The 13,910-nt window shown below is 40.9% G+C and overlaps 3 protein-coding genes across 4 annotated transcripts in view; 1 reads left to right on the top strand and 2 right to left on the bottom strand.

Moving 5' to 3' along the window:
* Positions 1 to 18: 18 nt before the first annotated feature.
* Positions 19 to 2,513, top strand: cks2 (CDC28 protein kinase regulatory subunit 2). The gene is made up of 3 exons (XM_044361545.1): positions 19 to 227; positions 720 to 847; positions 1,941 to 2,513. The coding sequence occupies exons 1-3, from the start codon at positions 169 to 171 to the stop codon at positions 1,982 to 1,984; spliced, it is 231 nt and encodes a 76-aa protein (XP_044217480.1). The 5' UTR covers positions 19 to 168; the 3' UTR covers positions 1,985 to 2,513.
* Positions 2,272 to 4,711, bottom strand: odf3l2b (outer dense fiber of sperm tails 3-like 2b). Its single transcript, XM_044361777.1, has 4 exons — positions 4,672 to 4,711; positions 3,904 to 4,014; positions 3,341 to 3,454; positions 2,272 to 3,073 (listed from the first exon to the last, which is right to left on the bottom strand). Exons 1-4 carry the CDS (start codon positions 4,709 to 4,711, stop codon positions 2,586 to 2,588), a joined length of 753 nt encoding a protein of 250 aa, XP_044217712.1. The 3' UTR covers positions 2,272 to 2,585.
* A 1,839-nt stretch (positions 4,712 to 6,550) lies between these two features.
* Positions 6,551 to 13,910, bottom strand: part of cpamd8 (C3 and PZP like alpha-2-macroglobulin domain containing 8) — a 42,627-nt gene continuing 35,267 nt past the window's right edge. For both annotated transcript variants that reach the window (XM_044361801.1, XM_044361800.1), the window contains 6 exons: positions 13,724 to 13,829; positions 13,406 to 13,516; positions 13,117 to 13,329; positions 10,702 to 10,776; positions 8,381 to 8,582; positions 6,551 to 7,726 (listed from right to left, as the gene is read on the bottom strand). In XM_044361801.1, the coding sequence (XP_044217736.1) occupies position 7,726; positions 8,381 to 8,582; positions 10,702 to 10,776; positions 13,117 to 13,329; positions 13,406 to 13,516; positions 13,724 to 13,829 (708 nt within the window). In that variant the 3' untranslated portion in view covers positions 6,551 to 7,725. The remainder of the gene's footprint in view (positions 7,727 to 8,380; positions 8,583 to 10,701; positions 10,777 to 13,116; positions 13,330 to 13,405; positions 13,517 to 13,723; positions 13,830 to 13,910) is intronic.

Raw genomic sequence — 13,910 nt, forward strand, 5'->3', positions numbered from 1 at the left:
CCGTTGAGGTTTGAATTGTCCTCTGAAAACAGCGGCAGATGACAGGAGCTTGTGGCACTCGTCAACATCGTTGTAGCTAGATTTGCAATCTATTCGTTAGCTGGCTACCTCACATCACCTGAAAACAACTTTTTGTACACCAACTTTGACTCTTATCGTCGACTGAAAATGTCTAAAAAACAGATTTACTATTCTGACAAGTACAACGACGAGGAGTTCGAGTACAGGTATGATTATTGGCAACTAACGTATTTTCAAGTAAGCCACCATCAAACTACGGTAAGATAGTAGTAAGGTGGCTCAACATAACATTAACGTCTGCTGGTTGCTTAATTTTGATATGTCAATTTAGTAAAAGACAGCACAAGGGTAAGTAGGTTATTTGTCTTGACTAACTGATAACTTAGCTAAGTTAAGCTAACATGACTCAAACAACATCTGGCCCAATTAACGTTAGCCATGGCAACTGTAACGTTAATGCACACGTCTAAACTCGGTTTGTTTGAATGTTGTCCGGCTACTGCAATTCATATGCGTTAAAGTTAATGGTTAAAAAATGAGTCAAGCATACTATTAGTAGTATCGTAAGTTGAGGCTTCGTGCGTTAATGCTATATTAAAGTTGGCTGCCTGAAATGGTTTGTTTTGCCGACCTGTTGTATAACACATTTTCTGTGTCCTGGTGGGTCAGTTTTGAAAATCATATTTCTCGTCCCATAGGCATGTCGTGCTTCCAAAGCAGCTGTCTAAACTGGTGCCCTCCTCCCACCTCATGACAGAAGACGAGTGGAGGGGACTCGGGGTGCAACAGAGCCAGGGCTGGATTCACTACATGATCCACAAACCAGGTGAGTAACCACTGACTTAAAGGAGAGATTCACATTTTCTGAAGTCTGTCTTAAAATGTTTTAATTCTCACAATCCCATATGAATATTGAAAGAGCTACTGATGGCTGCAATCATTCCTCCTGTTCATAGGTGTTGTGAAGGGATCTTTATTTGGCACGTCTACAAGAGATATGGGACAAAATCCACCGTCGTCATTTATTAGTTCAAAAAATGTATTGTGAAGCTCAGCCAAAGGAAATATATAGTTTCAGCGGTCTGTTAGACAAATCAAGCAGGCATCTTCTAAAGCAACAGTATTTTTAGAACCCAATTGCCTCTAGCTGTCACTATTTCCGCACTGCAGTTCACCAAGGAAATACTATCTGGGGAAATGCAATGAGGGAATTTTGTACTAAAAAGACTGTAACTATGGAAGATAAATACTTTTTTGTCAAACTCTGACTTCTCATTCTTGCGCAGAATAAAGACTGTGTATTTTGTCTGCCCTCTTACATTGTAGTCAGTTAGGAAGGAATCCCTTAATGACCAGTATGGAGAGGAGAAATCATTACAGCAACCAGTTTCTCTTTCTATGTAGGCCTACATTTGGCATTTGAATATTGTATTAAGATAGACATGAAACATATCTGTAGGGTGGCAACAAATGATTATTTTCATTATTGATTACTCTGTTGATTATTTTCTTGATTTATCAATTAGTTGTTGTGTGGTCCATAAAACAAATGGTGAAAAATGTTGATCACAGCCCAAAATGACGTCCTCAAATGTCTTCTTTCCTCCTGACCAACAGCCCACAACCCAAAGACATTTGGTTTACTATCATAGAAGACTAAAAGACTAAAATAAAAATGACTCAAAATGATTAATAGATTATCAAAATAGTTGTCAATTAACCTTCTGTCGATTGACTAATCTTTGCAGCTCTACATATCTGACCCTATCCTTTTAATAGCTCCTAGCAGGTGTCATTAGGCTGTATTGAAAGTTAGGTGGACGTGGATCACAGCTGTGTGCATGACAATATACTGTATGGTGTAACCACTGTATTGTAGACAATGCTGACAGACATTTCTTTTTTGCTTCACTCTCCAGAACCACACATACTGCTTTTCAGAAGACCTCTCCCAAAGGATTAAATGGGAACCATCTGTAACATACCTGCTATTATCTGTGCTGATCTGTATCGTCTTTGGACCATACATCTCTCCCATATACATCTCTACATGTGTTCTAATGTATAGTGTAGAAAAGCCTTAATTGTATTGTTTTTTCTCCTTTCAAACTCCCTCAATTTATAGAGGTAATGAGAGAGGCAAATAGCTTGATTCCACTGTGAATGATAACCTTATGAACAACACGATGGTGAAAGTTTGCCTGTCAATTGTACATTTTAATGCATTTTTTTAAATGTCTTTTGATGTCATTTTGTTGAGATATTGATTTATTTACTGAGAGGTCATACAGGCAGGAGGTTTTATTTTTCTCAAGCCCACATTTTTCCTAAAAGAGCTTTCTGTGTTTGAACACTTACTGTTCTTTAAACTTGTGTACGTTTAATGTAAATATATTATTTCTAGATACAGTATTATAAATTTTGACTGTGAGTCGTGGTTGATTCAACAAGTTCTTTGTTGCTGAAAGAACAAAATAAAATGTACTTCTTCACATATGTTTGCATATTTTTCTAAAAAATTACATTATTGTGTTTGAGTCTTTTTTTGTAGGAGAGGATGATGTTCAATCAGAAACACTGACAACCAGCGGGGTGACAAATTCTGAGTGTCTTATTCCCAGGGAGTAGGCTGGGGCCCGAGCTTTGTGAACTGACACTTTCTCTGGATTATAAGTTCCAGGACCAGGTTTCTTGGTGGCATCTCTGGGAAAACTGTGACGCCCCAGCATGGAAAATGCTGGCTGTCGGGGCAGATAAACACTTGGGTCCGTACTGTTGTACCTGCAAGGCCCTGGTGTCTTGGCTAAATCCACAGATGGTCCTCCTGTGCTGAAAGCACCTGACATAGTGTAGCTTGCACTGGCTGGCTTGTTCGGTACTTGAGGGCCCATTAGTGGAGGGAGACAGTACTTATTCGGAGCAGGTACTGAATCGATGCTGCGGTAGCGTGTGCGAGAGCCCATTGTGTAGGATGGGGGCCTGCGCTGGAGGTTGCATGGTGGAGCTCTTTCAGGGCTGTATGAACCTGGTCCAGGTGTCTGGAAGAGCTCCTCTAGTGAAGAGAAAACAGTTGAAAAGTATAAACCATCAATTCAGCACCATCTGGTAGAGTCTGCCTGTGAAGGGGGGTTCAGATTGTCAGTTGCAGCAGCTGACAATGGATCTCTATTAGCAGTGTCAAAAACAGATGTCTTGTATAACGGTTCATTCTGTCACAATAGTGGAACTAGGAATTAGGCTGTTATTAAATTAATTATAACATAACTAATTTTTCAAAAAATGCACGCAAAATAAATATTTTTTATGAACAGGAACTTACTCTGTGCTTTCATTCTGCCCAACATTGAGTATGCAGGTGTGCCATCTCTTCCAAAGCGGGTCATTTTTGCATCAATGTGATACTGAGGCCCTGGACTGGAGTCAACACAATACACTGCAAGGAAAGTAAACATTTATCATAAGTCCAATATCATTCCTCCTCTGTTGGTTTGGTCTGATCATGCAGTACTCCTAAAATAGACTTGAATTAATTTTAGAAGCAAAATGTAAGAAATAACTACACAATTATGAGGTGTTGTCTCCCCCTAGTGGCTCAAACTTGACATTACATCACACAAGAATCATACCACTCTGATTTAGCCCATATGATGTATTTACGAAGATGAAATCATTTTCAAAGATATATGTCAACTATTGTAACTATATAAATTACTATAAAATGCTTTGTAATGATTCTGTTGATACCTGTAATGCTGTTTTCAATCTTTGAGATCAATGTTTGGTCCAAGACAACAACAAAGCATTTAATTACATAAACAATATTAATAAAACCTTCCACTGTAGCTAATAATGATCTTTGTTACAAGCAAGAGAAGGACTCACTATTGTCACTCATCCTGCCATGGAAAGAGTAAGCAGGGCTTGTTGGCTTGGTGAAGTCATGGCCCATAAATCCAATAGTGGGAGGAAGCCCATAGCGCCCAGGACCTGGTCCTAGAGACAAGAGGGAAGGATATCACAAAGATGAAGGGCCTACACACTTATTCACTATTTCACATACACATTAGGTGCCATAAATAAAATTTACATCGCATAAATGATACAGATATAAAAGTGGCAACAGTTTTTCTTTAAATCATGGCTTCTGTAATCTATAGAAGCAGCTGTAGTTCCTCTGCAGCTTTGTGTACAATAGAAAAATAATGCCGAATGCAAGTAAATATATTCCAGCATCAGTCATTGAGTAATACAGTGAACGTGGAATGTCTGTAAATTTGCAAAATAACATTTTGGATGACCCATTGTGAACTCCAATACTGATAATCCCAATAGCAATATGAGAGGCACAACACAAACAAGGATGTTGCTGCAGGCAGCACACAACAACAAGACAACCAAGGGAAAAGCATTACATCAGCATACAAGTGTTCAGCGGAGCAAGTGGGAGCATTTTTCACAGAAAAAGAGCGAGTCCTGGCAAGTCTGCACACTGAGAAATCTTCTCCTCTGCTCAAGTCAGTGTTCCCCCTTTGAAATTATGAAATGACCAATAGCAATGGTGCACACAATATTTATGTCCTTACATGAGGTGTTAAGTTATTTAACATGGTCTCACATTTGTGAGAATTCATCTTCCATTAATCGACTTACCTTTTTCTCTGCCTGCAATCGCTGGATATTTTTTCTCCATTTGGCTCTTTGTAAAAGTGATGAATGATCCTTCAGGAATCCCTCAGTGACAGCAATACTACAAAAATATTCAACAATACTTCCCTGAAAATCCCCATAGCATGTAAATCATAACAAGAAGCAGAATAAGAAGATATTGACTGATTATTGTAAAATCATGGAAAAACCTTAAAGCTGTTCTTTTTTGTGTGTGTGCACCTTACCACAGATACAGTATATCCCCTTGAAGCAGGCTGAATACTTGAAATTTGAAAGTAATAAGATGAGCATCAGGAGAAACACCTTACTCCTTAATGCGTGCCCACCTGGATGGTCTTTCTTCAGACATCACAGTGATGTTTGTCCAGGATCCAGCATGAGGCATGCACTGGCTGTCATTGAAACCCAGAACCCTGACGATCCAGAATCAATCCCTCATTTCCTCTGAAACAATCAGGACACCTGAGACCTATAACACATATCAAAGTGTCAACAACAGAGCAGACCACGTTCTGGATAGGTTGGATAGGGTTTATCTATCTGCCTGTTTGTCCAAATGCTGGTGACAGGTGAATAGCCCTTTCCTCCGGAGAGGTGGATGTATAGGTGCACTCAGCTGGTACTTAGGAACAATGTCATCACTCCGATTCACTCTCATGTAACGCTAGCTCCCCCTGCAAACCGTGAAACCAAGATCCCCCTCTCCCCTCCTTTCTCTTTTCACTCTTTCTGCTCATCGCAGCGTGGAGACGCAATATCACTCTTCAGCCATGCATGCAGTTGCCACGGAGACTGCTGTGGATAGTCTTTACAGCCAAGGTCCCCTGCACTGCTGGCTTTATTGTCACTGCAGACAAACTTTTTCCATTCAGACTGGATGGGTAACTGCATGTGCATCTACTAAGAGCTTAGAGGGAGGGAAAGTTCCATAAGTTTTACCTCAAAGTAAGAGTATGCACTTTATGACATACTATACTGTATGATTATTTTCCCCCTACAAACACACATAAAGCCTCAACACAGATGCAGGGTCAGATGCAGTGCAGCACACCTGGAGCAGTTACAGGCCCCATTGATCTAGTCATAAATTGCCAACATACAGCTGGAATACGCTGCTGGAAATTAAACTAGCAACCCTCTGGTTTCTCATCGGTCAAACCGATTACCCAGATGCGGTTACAGTTTAGCCCTCTTTGATCTCCTCTAATCCCGGTGATGATTTGTAGTTGGGATTTGAAGGACTCGTTTCAAGGCCCGAGCTGCCAGTTGCCAGAGGCCACAGTAACCGAGAGGGTTGACAAGTGACATGTGCAGAAAACAAACATTAAACTTTAACAGGGTCTAACTCTTTCCCGGCTGCTGCTTTGGTAACCCGAATCTGTTGTTGGCAGTGACACAAACACATTCGGTGCACATCCGAACTTAAAGAGATGTATACAGTATGTACAAACTGATACGCACACATACATGCTTTCTGTCTCTTAGGGTCAGAGAGTCAGTTATCAAAGCAGAGGGCCCTCTGAAGCAGGGTTGTAATACAGCTCACTGCTGACAGGAAATTATCTCCAGACTTAACTAGCCTTTCAAAGGAAATGGAGCAACACAGCTTTCATAAACTGCACTGCAGATACATGCACTATAGTGCATCTGCAGAAATTGCACTGTTCTAAAAAGTAACAAGGCTTATGGTGTTTCTTTCCTGCTGTTATACAAAGTTTACTGGCCAAAGGAAAATACAGAAGGAGGAAGAAGATTAAACCTGGGCAACCCATGTTACTGATTGGATACATACTGTAAGTTCTGCTTGCTTGACAACAGCATCAACACTTGAGTGTGTAAAGGCAACGAAACCAAAACCCTGGATTGTATACAAATTTTATTCTCGTTTGTTTAAAAAGCACAATATTTGATATGAATATGGGCTACATTTAATCAAATTTGGTACATTTACAGAAATCCAAAACTTCATTCTTGATTTTTTTTTTTAAGGTGATTGCTTCAAGAATCAAAATTTAACATAAACAAAATAGCTTATGAACTGTACAATCAAATCTCAAGGTAGGTATGGTGAAAGATGACTTGAGAGTAGATGTTGGTATCTTTGTGAAAAAACATTTGAGCTGGGGGGGGCGTCCTGGTGAACCAGTGGTCTAAGATGCATATCTGTGAAGTAACTGTGAAGTCCATGGTTCGAGTCCGCCAGGGACCTTCGTTGCATGTCAGTTCCCCTCTTTCTCCCTCCTTATGTTTCCTGTCAATCTCTACTGTGCTGTCTAATAAAGGCAAAAAGCCAAGAAAATCTTAAAAATGAAAAACATTTCAGCTTATGTTTCTGTAAAGCATATGGGTAGCATATGTCTTTTTCCAGCAGGATACCAGTACAGGAATTTCATCAAACATTTCAGTAATTGGGTTAAAGCTTGCTATGAAAGAAAAAAAAAAAAGCCTCTGACAGCGCAAATCTTTTCTTTGAACTGAAAGAATCACAAAGTAACAGGGCGAAAAGTAAACTGTATGGGTGGGCAATGACAAAAAAATAAAAATGATATGACCTCTAGCTACAAATAAATACCACAGATAGAAAATATAACAAAATATTTTGCTTAAAGTCAGGTGTAATTACAAACATAAATACTTGATTATTTCTTCTAGTGATTATAAAGGCAGTACAGTGAATAACAAAGACGCTATGGTGCCTATTGGTGACTAGGAGTCTGGAGGAAGAAAAATGAAAGTCTGGAGGACACTAGCTCAATAACACTCACACACAGTCAAACATTCAACCACACACACACACACACACGCACACACACACAAACTTATGAAAGCAACCACACTAACTTGTTTCCATTCAAAACAATCTATCACCTAATACACATACACTCTCACACAAAGTCACACTCTCATTCTCCAGACTCCACCGTCTCTTCCTTTCAGGCTGAGGAAGTCCCAAGTCTCTCTTCTCTTTCCATTCACTAGCATATTCACAAATAATGTACAATTTGGAGGTGGGTATGGCTTCACTCTGTGAGCGTTTCTGTGGATGACAGGAAAACAGGACACACTTTTGTTATAAGAGAATCTCGGACACTGTTTGTTTCTTCATTGAGCAATATCAAGACCTGTGGAGAAACCACAATATTCAATTGCCCTACAGTAGCAAACAGTTCATTCTTCTCATTTCATTATCAGGGACAAAAAATTGACCCATAAATGCTTTTAAAGCCTGATATAGCTAATTCCTCTGTGCTATAGAGCTCATTATTCTCAAAAAAAACTATTAAAAACACATAAGTGAGCCACATTCTTGTACTGGCTGACTTCATTAAGCTGAATATAGGTACTGTTGTTTATTTTCAATCCTACATGCATCTTTCTGCTGCTGTAAATACTCACTAGAGAACCAAATGTGTTTTCATTTGTGTCTGAAAATAGTCCCCATGAATGTATTTACTCTTCTTTTGAGCAATTTTTGCTAATAATGACAATGCCCAACGGTTTTAGTATACCCTTTAGCCTCTCTAAAATATGAAACAATATATTTGTTGCCCTTATTTTTTAAGGAACAACTGAGCCTGGGGATCAGTGCTACAGATAGAAGTAGGCGGACAAACATATTGTTGGTTTTGGTCATGAAAATGCATAGAATATAATAAAACAGAACAAAAAACATCAAGAGAGCAGCTTGTACCATCGCTCAGGGCTGTTTCTTGTGTCCAGTGTGGGTAGCTGGGTATCTGCTGGCAGGAGCACCTTTTGCTCTACATCCTCCCCGCCTTCAGGAAGGTCAAAATGGTCCCCTCCCTCTGCGTCAGCAAGGAAAGGCTCAGTGTCTGGGTCATATTCATAGGAGTAGTAGGACACCTCCGCCATGGACCCTTGCTCCTCTTCACCTGGAAAAATCAGGGACGGGTTGACAAAAAGAGACACGTTTAACCAAAGGTTGACAAGGTAGCCCTTTAATGGTAGATCACAATATCTGATATACAATGTGACATTCTTGATTCCATTGCTAAAGTGTTCATGGAGATGTTAATGGCTTGTATATCTCACACTCTTCAGCAGCAATACCCCATCACAGACAGTAGGTGTCCCTCCCTGCTTAAAATGTTGCATTCTCACATAGCATGCTTCTTCAAAATCACTCTTTTTAGATGATGGTATAGCTTTATTAGATGTTCATTGTACATAAGCACTTAATATAAGTCCCCTACTATCAGATCTTGCTTCTTTAAAGTTTGTGGCACACATTGGACTTTACCATCATGTCTAAACACACACACACATAAGTAATTTGCAAACATTTGATCGTTTGAATGGGAGATGAAAAGATTACACCAAAGTGTATACAAATAACACAAAAATGTCAACTCATATGAAGCCTGCAAGTCTGTGTATCCATTATATGTTGTCCTCTGGTACAAGTTCACTAATAAGACAAGTCTGCACAGGGAAGCTAATTCCAGAGCTTCAGCTTCCTCCGCTGTTCCAGTGGAAAGTGTCAGTTCCTTGGCACAACCCGCCTTCACCTATTACACTCTCAGTGCACTTAGCGGGCATGTCGTCAACATTCTAATGGTTTACAATGACAGTGTTTTTACAGTACTTATTCAATTTAATCACCCGAGGGTTATCATATTGTAGGTGAGTGTGTGTATCTGTGTAGGTGTGTTTGCCTGTGTGAGCATGCAATATGCGTATGTGTGTGTGCATATATAGTTATACGTGTGTGTGTGTTTGAGTGCATAACAGCATTCCTGTGGTAAGTGTGAAGCGTTAGCTTTTGTACTAAGGAGACCTTTGACTGAGAGCAGCTTTGTGGGCTGTAGCTACTGGGAGCTGCAGGCTGAGAAACAAGTCAGCGCAGGCTGTGCCACATCACACACACACACACATATACACACACACACACACCTGTACACAGCTCAAACATTCATATAGGCAGACCTTAATGCAATTAATCTGTAACAGCTCACACATTACCGCATGCAATCCATGCACGCACTCTTCTGTAACTTGTGAATGACTGCAGCGCCTTTTTTGTTTTCATTGCCAAATGTAACACAGCTACATCCTCCCTCCGCACACGGCCAAACATCCTATCAGGAATTCTCTGGCTGCCTCTCTGGAAGTGGCAGCTGATCTAAGCTCATGGCAGAGCAACAATCAAGCCGGCAGTGTGAAACCTATCCTCCTATTTATCTCAACGATCGTAGACATGATGTGGTGCCAGGGGAATGTGGTGCCACACACCACACCTACGCATCTACTTTCCTCCTCACATCCTTTCTTTGCTCTTCTTTCTCTTTTCATCTTGTCTCCCACTCATCCCTCTTTCACTAGCTTTCTCCCCTTTCTTCTCTCAGTTTTACACCCCCTCCCTCACACTCTTTCATCTCTTTGTCTCTCACTCTGTAAATCTGTAAACTCCCATTCTCCACACACACACACACACACACACACACACACACACACACACACACACACACACACACACATGCACATTTCTAAAACAATATGCAAATGCTTATACATAACATACCAGCTATTTGCACATGCAGGCAATATGCCTAAAATCTTGACTTTATATATTTACATTTAACTGACACACAAGCCCAGATTGACCTATAATGGACGCAGAACCAGATTAGATTCCTGGAATATTTGAACTGCAGCATCTAGACAACGGACAGAACATGTTGCTGAAAGAACACTTACTGAAAAAGGTAAAAGCTATTGTATGACAGGGACAATGCTCATTAATCAACAGGAAAAAAGAACACTAGGCTAATTTTCATCTGCTATCCCTGGCCAGATGTTAAAGAGGCAACTTAAAATTAGAATAAAATAAAATATAAAATAAAATGTATGTAGGAAATACAGAGAACTCAGCGGCCTTAGCCTTAGCGGGGAGATGGAGGGAAAGTGGAGAGACAGAGAGAGGTGATGTGGAAAAATTGCAGGGAGAGTCTATGTGGGAGATGGGAGGTAAAGTGTGGTAGATGAAATTACCTGTGTGTACAGGCACTGAGGGCTGCTCAGTTTCCTGGCTCGCTACTCGTTGCTTGTCCTCCACTGTGGTCTCCACTGGAAATACAAACACAAACACACACACACACACACACACACACACACACACACATTAGATTACTGGCATTTATGTGGCCACCACAACACCTAAAAAATGGTCATGAATTAAACAGAGTTTCAGTGTTGCATAATCTAAATACTGCCCAGAAGCATTATCCACCCCACTGAGCAACACTTCTTGGCAAAACAATGATGTACGCTCAGCCTCAACAGAGGCCTGCATTAAAATCTTTCTAAAAATAGCAGGGGCCAAACCACGGCCAGGGGGGGCCATGTGTGGAAACAAATTGTATCTTTTTCCTTTTCAAAATGGGGAAATGGTGGCATGGATCTCCACCACACAACCATACATAAACAAACAAGGTCAGGGAGCTGAGCTCTAAACAAAAATGCGATCCTTTTGATAATCTACAGCATGAACCCACTTGGCACAAAGTGAGGTCTTTTCCCACCAAAGTTTTGTCTATGCCTTTTCCCAATCTGCTCCAGAACATGAAGGCTCCTTTGTTGTTGGGCTGTGCGTCGGAAAGGAATGTGACAAGGATTTCAAAGGGCTGGACAAAAGCACTCTGTCATTTGGAGAGAGCCCTGTAATACAGCAGAGAGCGAGAGGGGGGGTGGCAGTAGTGGGGGGGTTGCGTCGGGGTAGCTCTCCTCAAAAAACTTATCCAGTAATCAGCTCAACACCTGAACAGCTGTTTCCACAGCTCAGATCACGGCACACACAAATGAGCATAGAGACACTTGGAGATGCTAGCAAACAGACACACATGTCCAATTACACACTCGCAGTAAGTTACAGTGCACACACTCGTTTCCTCTGTAAGGAGGAAAAGTTCAGGCAAATGCTGTCAATGTCCGTGAGTTACAGCCAACCTACCGTATAAATGAACAGTATACTTTAGCTTCAGTAGAAATTCCTGCCAGCTATTTCCTGCTCTGGATCTTCACTGAACTAAGGGCGGACCTGATAAGCAGCGGTGTGAGATTTTAGCTGTTTCACATCTAAGTGATTATTTCCATCCAATTCTAGTAGTGTTAGCCTGATTTCATTTCAATTCAACCTGACATTTTATCAGCCAAGGAAATTGCGATCTTAATAATTAATGCAAATTCAGCCAATCTCCGCAATTTTGCAAAATTCCTGCGATTTCTCCGCATTAAAAGTGCTACTAGGAAAATTTTGACATCAATATATCATGCAGTACATCAATATCCTCTATTTTGAATTGATATTGTGTTTGCCTGGGTCAGATTCACAGGAGTTCTGCTGAAGGCATTATGGCACAAAGTAAGCCTTTCCAAACAAAACTTGCTTTATCAACAAAAATAACTCCTCATTTACAGTTAGCAAGGCTCTTTAACCTCTCCCCGGACTCCTCATCAAAACAAAATCCATGCCGGTTGACTGGAAAAACGGCAAAACAGGAAGTGACAGGGTTTATGGGAAATGCGTTTTTTTTCCCCCACCCGCATTCTGCGAAGACCCGCCCCTACTCTGCCTCTGATTGGCTCTGATATTCTTAACCTAATCCTAACCATTTTAGTCCTCATGCCTGAACCTAACCAATGAAGGCAACGAGTATTAGCCAATCAGAGGCAGAATAGGGAGGGTCTTCGCAGAATGCAGGTGGAGAAAAAAATAAGGCATGGGATATGTAGTCTTCTCATGAGAATTAGGCTACCAATCGTTGCGCCAGTCTAATCAAAACAACCAACATGACATGTTTTCGCATCACACATTCAGGTGAAATTACACGATAAAGAAAACAAACCTCTCTCATTTGCCAATGAAAATAACTGCGATTTTTACTTTGCAATCTTTGCCAACTCCCGCAATTTAACAAAAAAAAAAAAAAATCAGATTAAACTTTGCAAATTGCATTGTAATTTTGGAGAAAAGCTTGTGACAACAATAACAAAAAAACTAGGTACTGATATTTATATCTTTTTACGCTTATCAAAGAAATATGTCGAGTAGTTATTTCTGGCCATTATTTATGTACGTGGACCTACAACCACATTTTTCTCTTGCTATTTTTCATGAACTTTTCTACAGTAGGTAGTTAGCCATCTATCTAGGAAGATAATATCGCAGTTCTTAATCCTGCCTACTAAACTCTGATTGGTCGACTGTTTCTCCAGCTGGTGGAAACAGTCATCAAAGTGACCGACACCAATCACTGAACTAATCTGAGATGTAGTTGGACATTCAAAAGGTCTGGAACCAGGCTGTAGTAGTGAACAAGCATCAGCATGAGAGAATGGACTGTGTGAGGCAGCAGTCCCAAACCTCTGAACCACGTATCAAGTGATGTGCGATGAGAGAGTTCTTACTGTTAGGACACTGTGACAGTGGAACTTGCTTGATGCGTGTCCCGTTTCGACAGGCAAACACTTCCATCTGACATTGGTTCTGGTAGAGCTGCCCATCTGACCCACAAACCGGTTCCCCATCGTAACCACAGTCCCTGTAGCAAGTGCAACGCTCAAACTGCTCCTCCTCCAGACAGCCAAACACATTGTTGCACTGGTTCGCCTGCACAAAACCTGCAGAAACATTTTTTGTTAGAGGCTGATGAAAGTGGGTGTCAGTGAATCATTAAGGGCACAGCACACATCTCACCTATCCACTGGTTGGTTGAGCTCTCCACCTCGTTGCAAGTGGGTCCATCACACAGCTCCCGTGCCAGTGGACTGCTCTCGCTCACGTTGTAGAACCGGGTAGCCTCGAAGGCTGCATAACAAGCACAGACCCACACCGGCACGTTCACACATCCACACACACAAAACAATGATGACGCTCACCATAACTAGCTCATAAACTAGAAAAATTCCAATTTCCACAAAAAAAAGCCACTTCATAAATCATGGTGAGTTAGACGGTTTTCATGCTCTGTAACTCTTTAAAGAGCAGTACTTAAAATATTCATCAGAGGCACACCTGGTTCATAGTAGTCATAGATCTTGACCGGAACAGGCGCTGTCTTGCCCACAATGTATTCCCTGACAGCTTGAAAGGCCACACACGTCATACACTGGCTGGGAATCTGAGATGGGGTGACAAACACGGAAAAAAACACTTACAAAAAACAGGAAACATGCAATTGGTGATAGATGCAAATATGCAC

The sequence above is a fragment of the Thunnus albacares genome, chromosome 9 (assembly GCF_914725855.1).
Source record: "Thunnus albacares chromosome 9, fThuAlb1.1, whole genome shotgun sequence".
NCBI classification, from domain to species: domain Eukaryota; kingdom Metazoa; phylum Chordata; class Actinopteri; order Scombriformes; family Scombridae; genus Thunnus; species Thunnus albacares.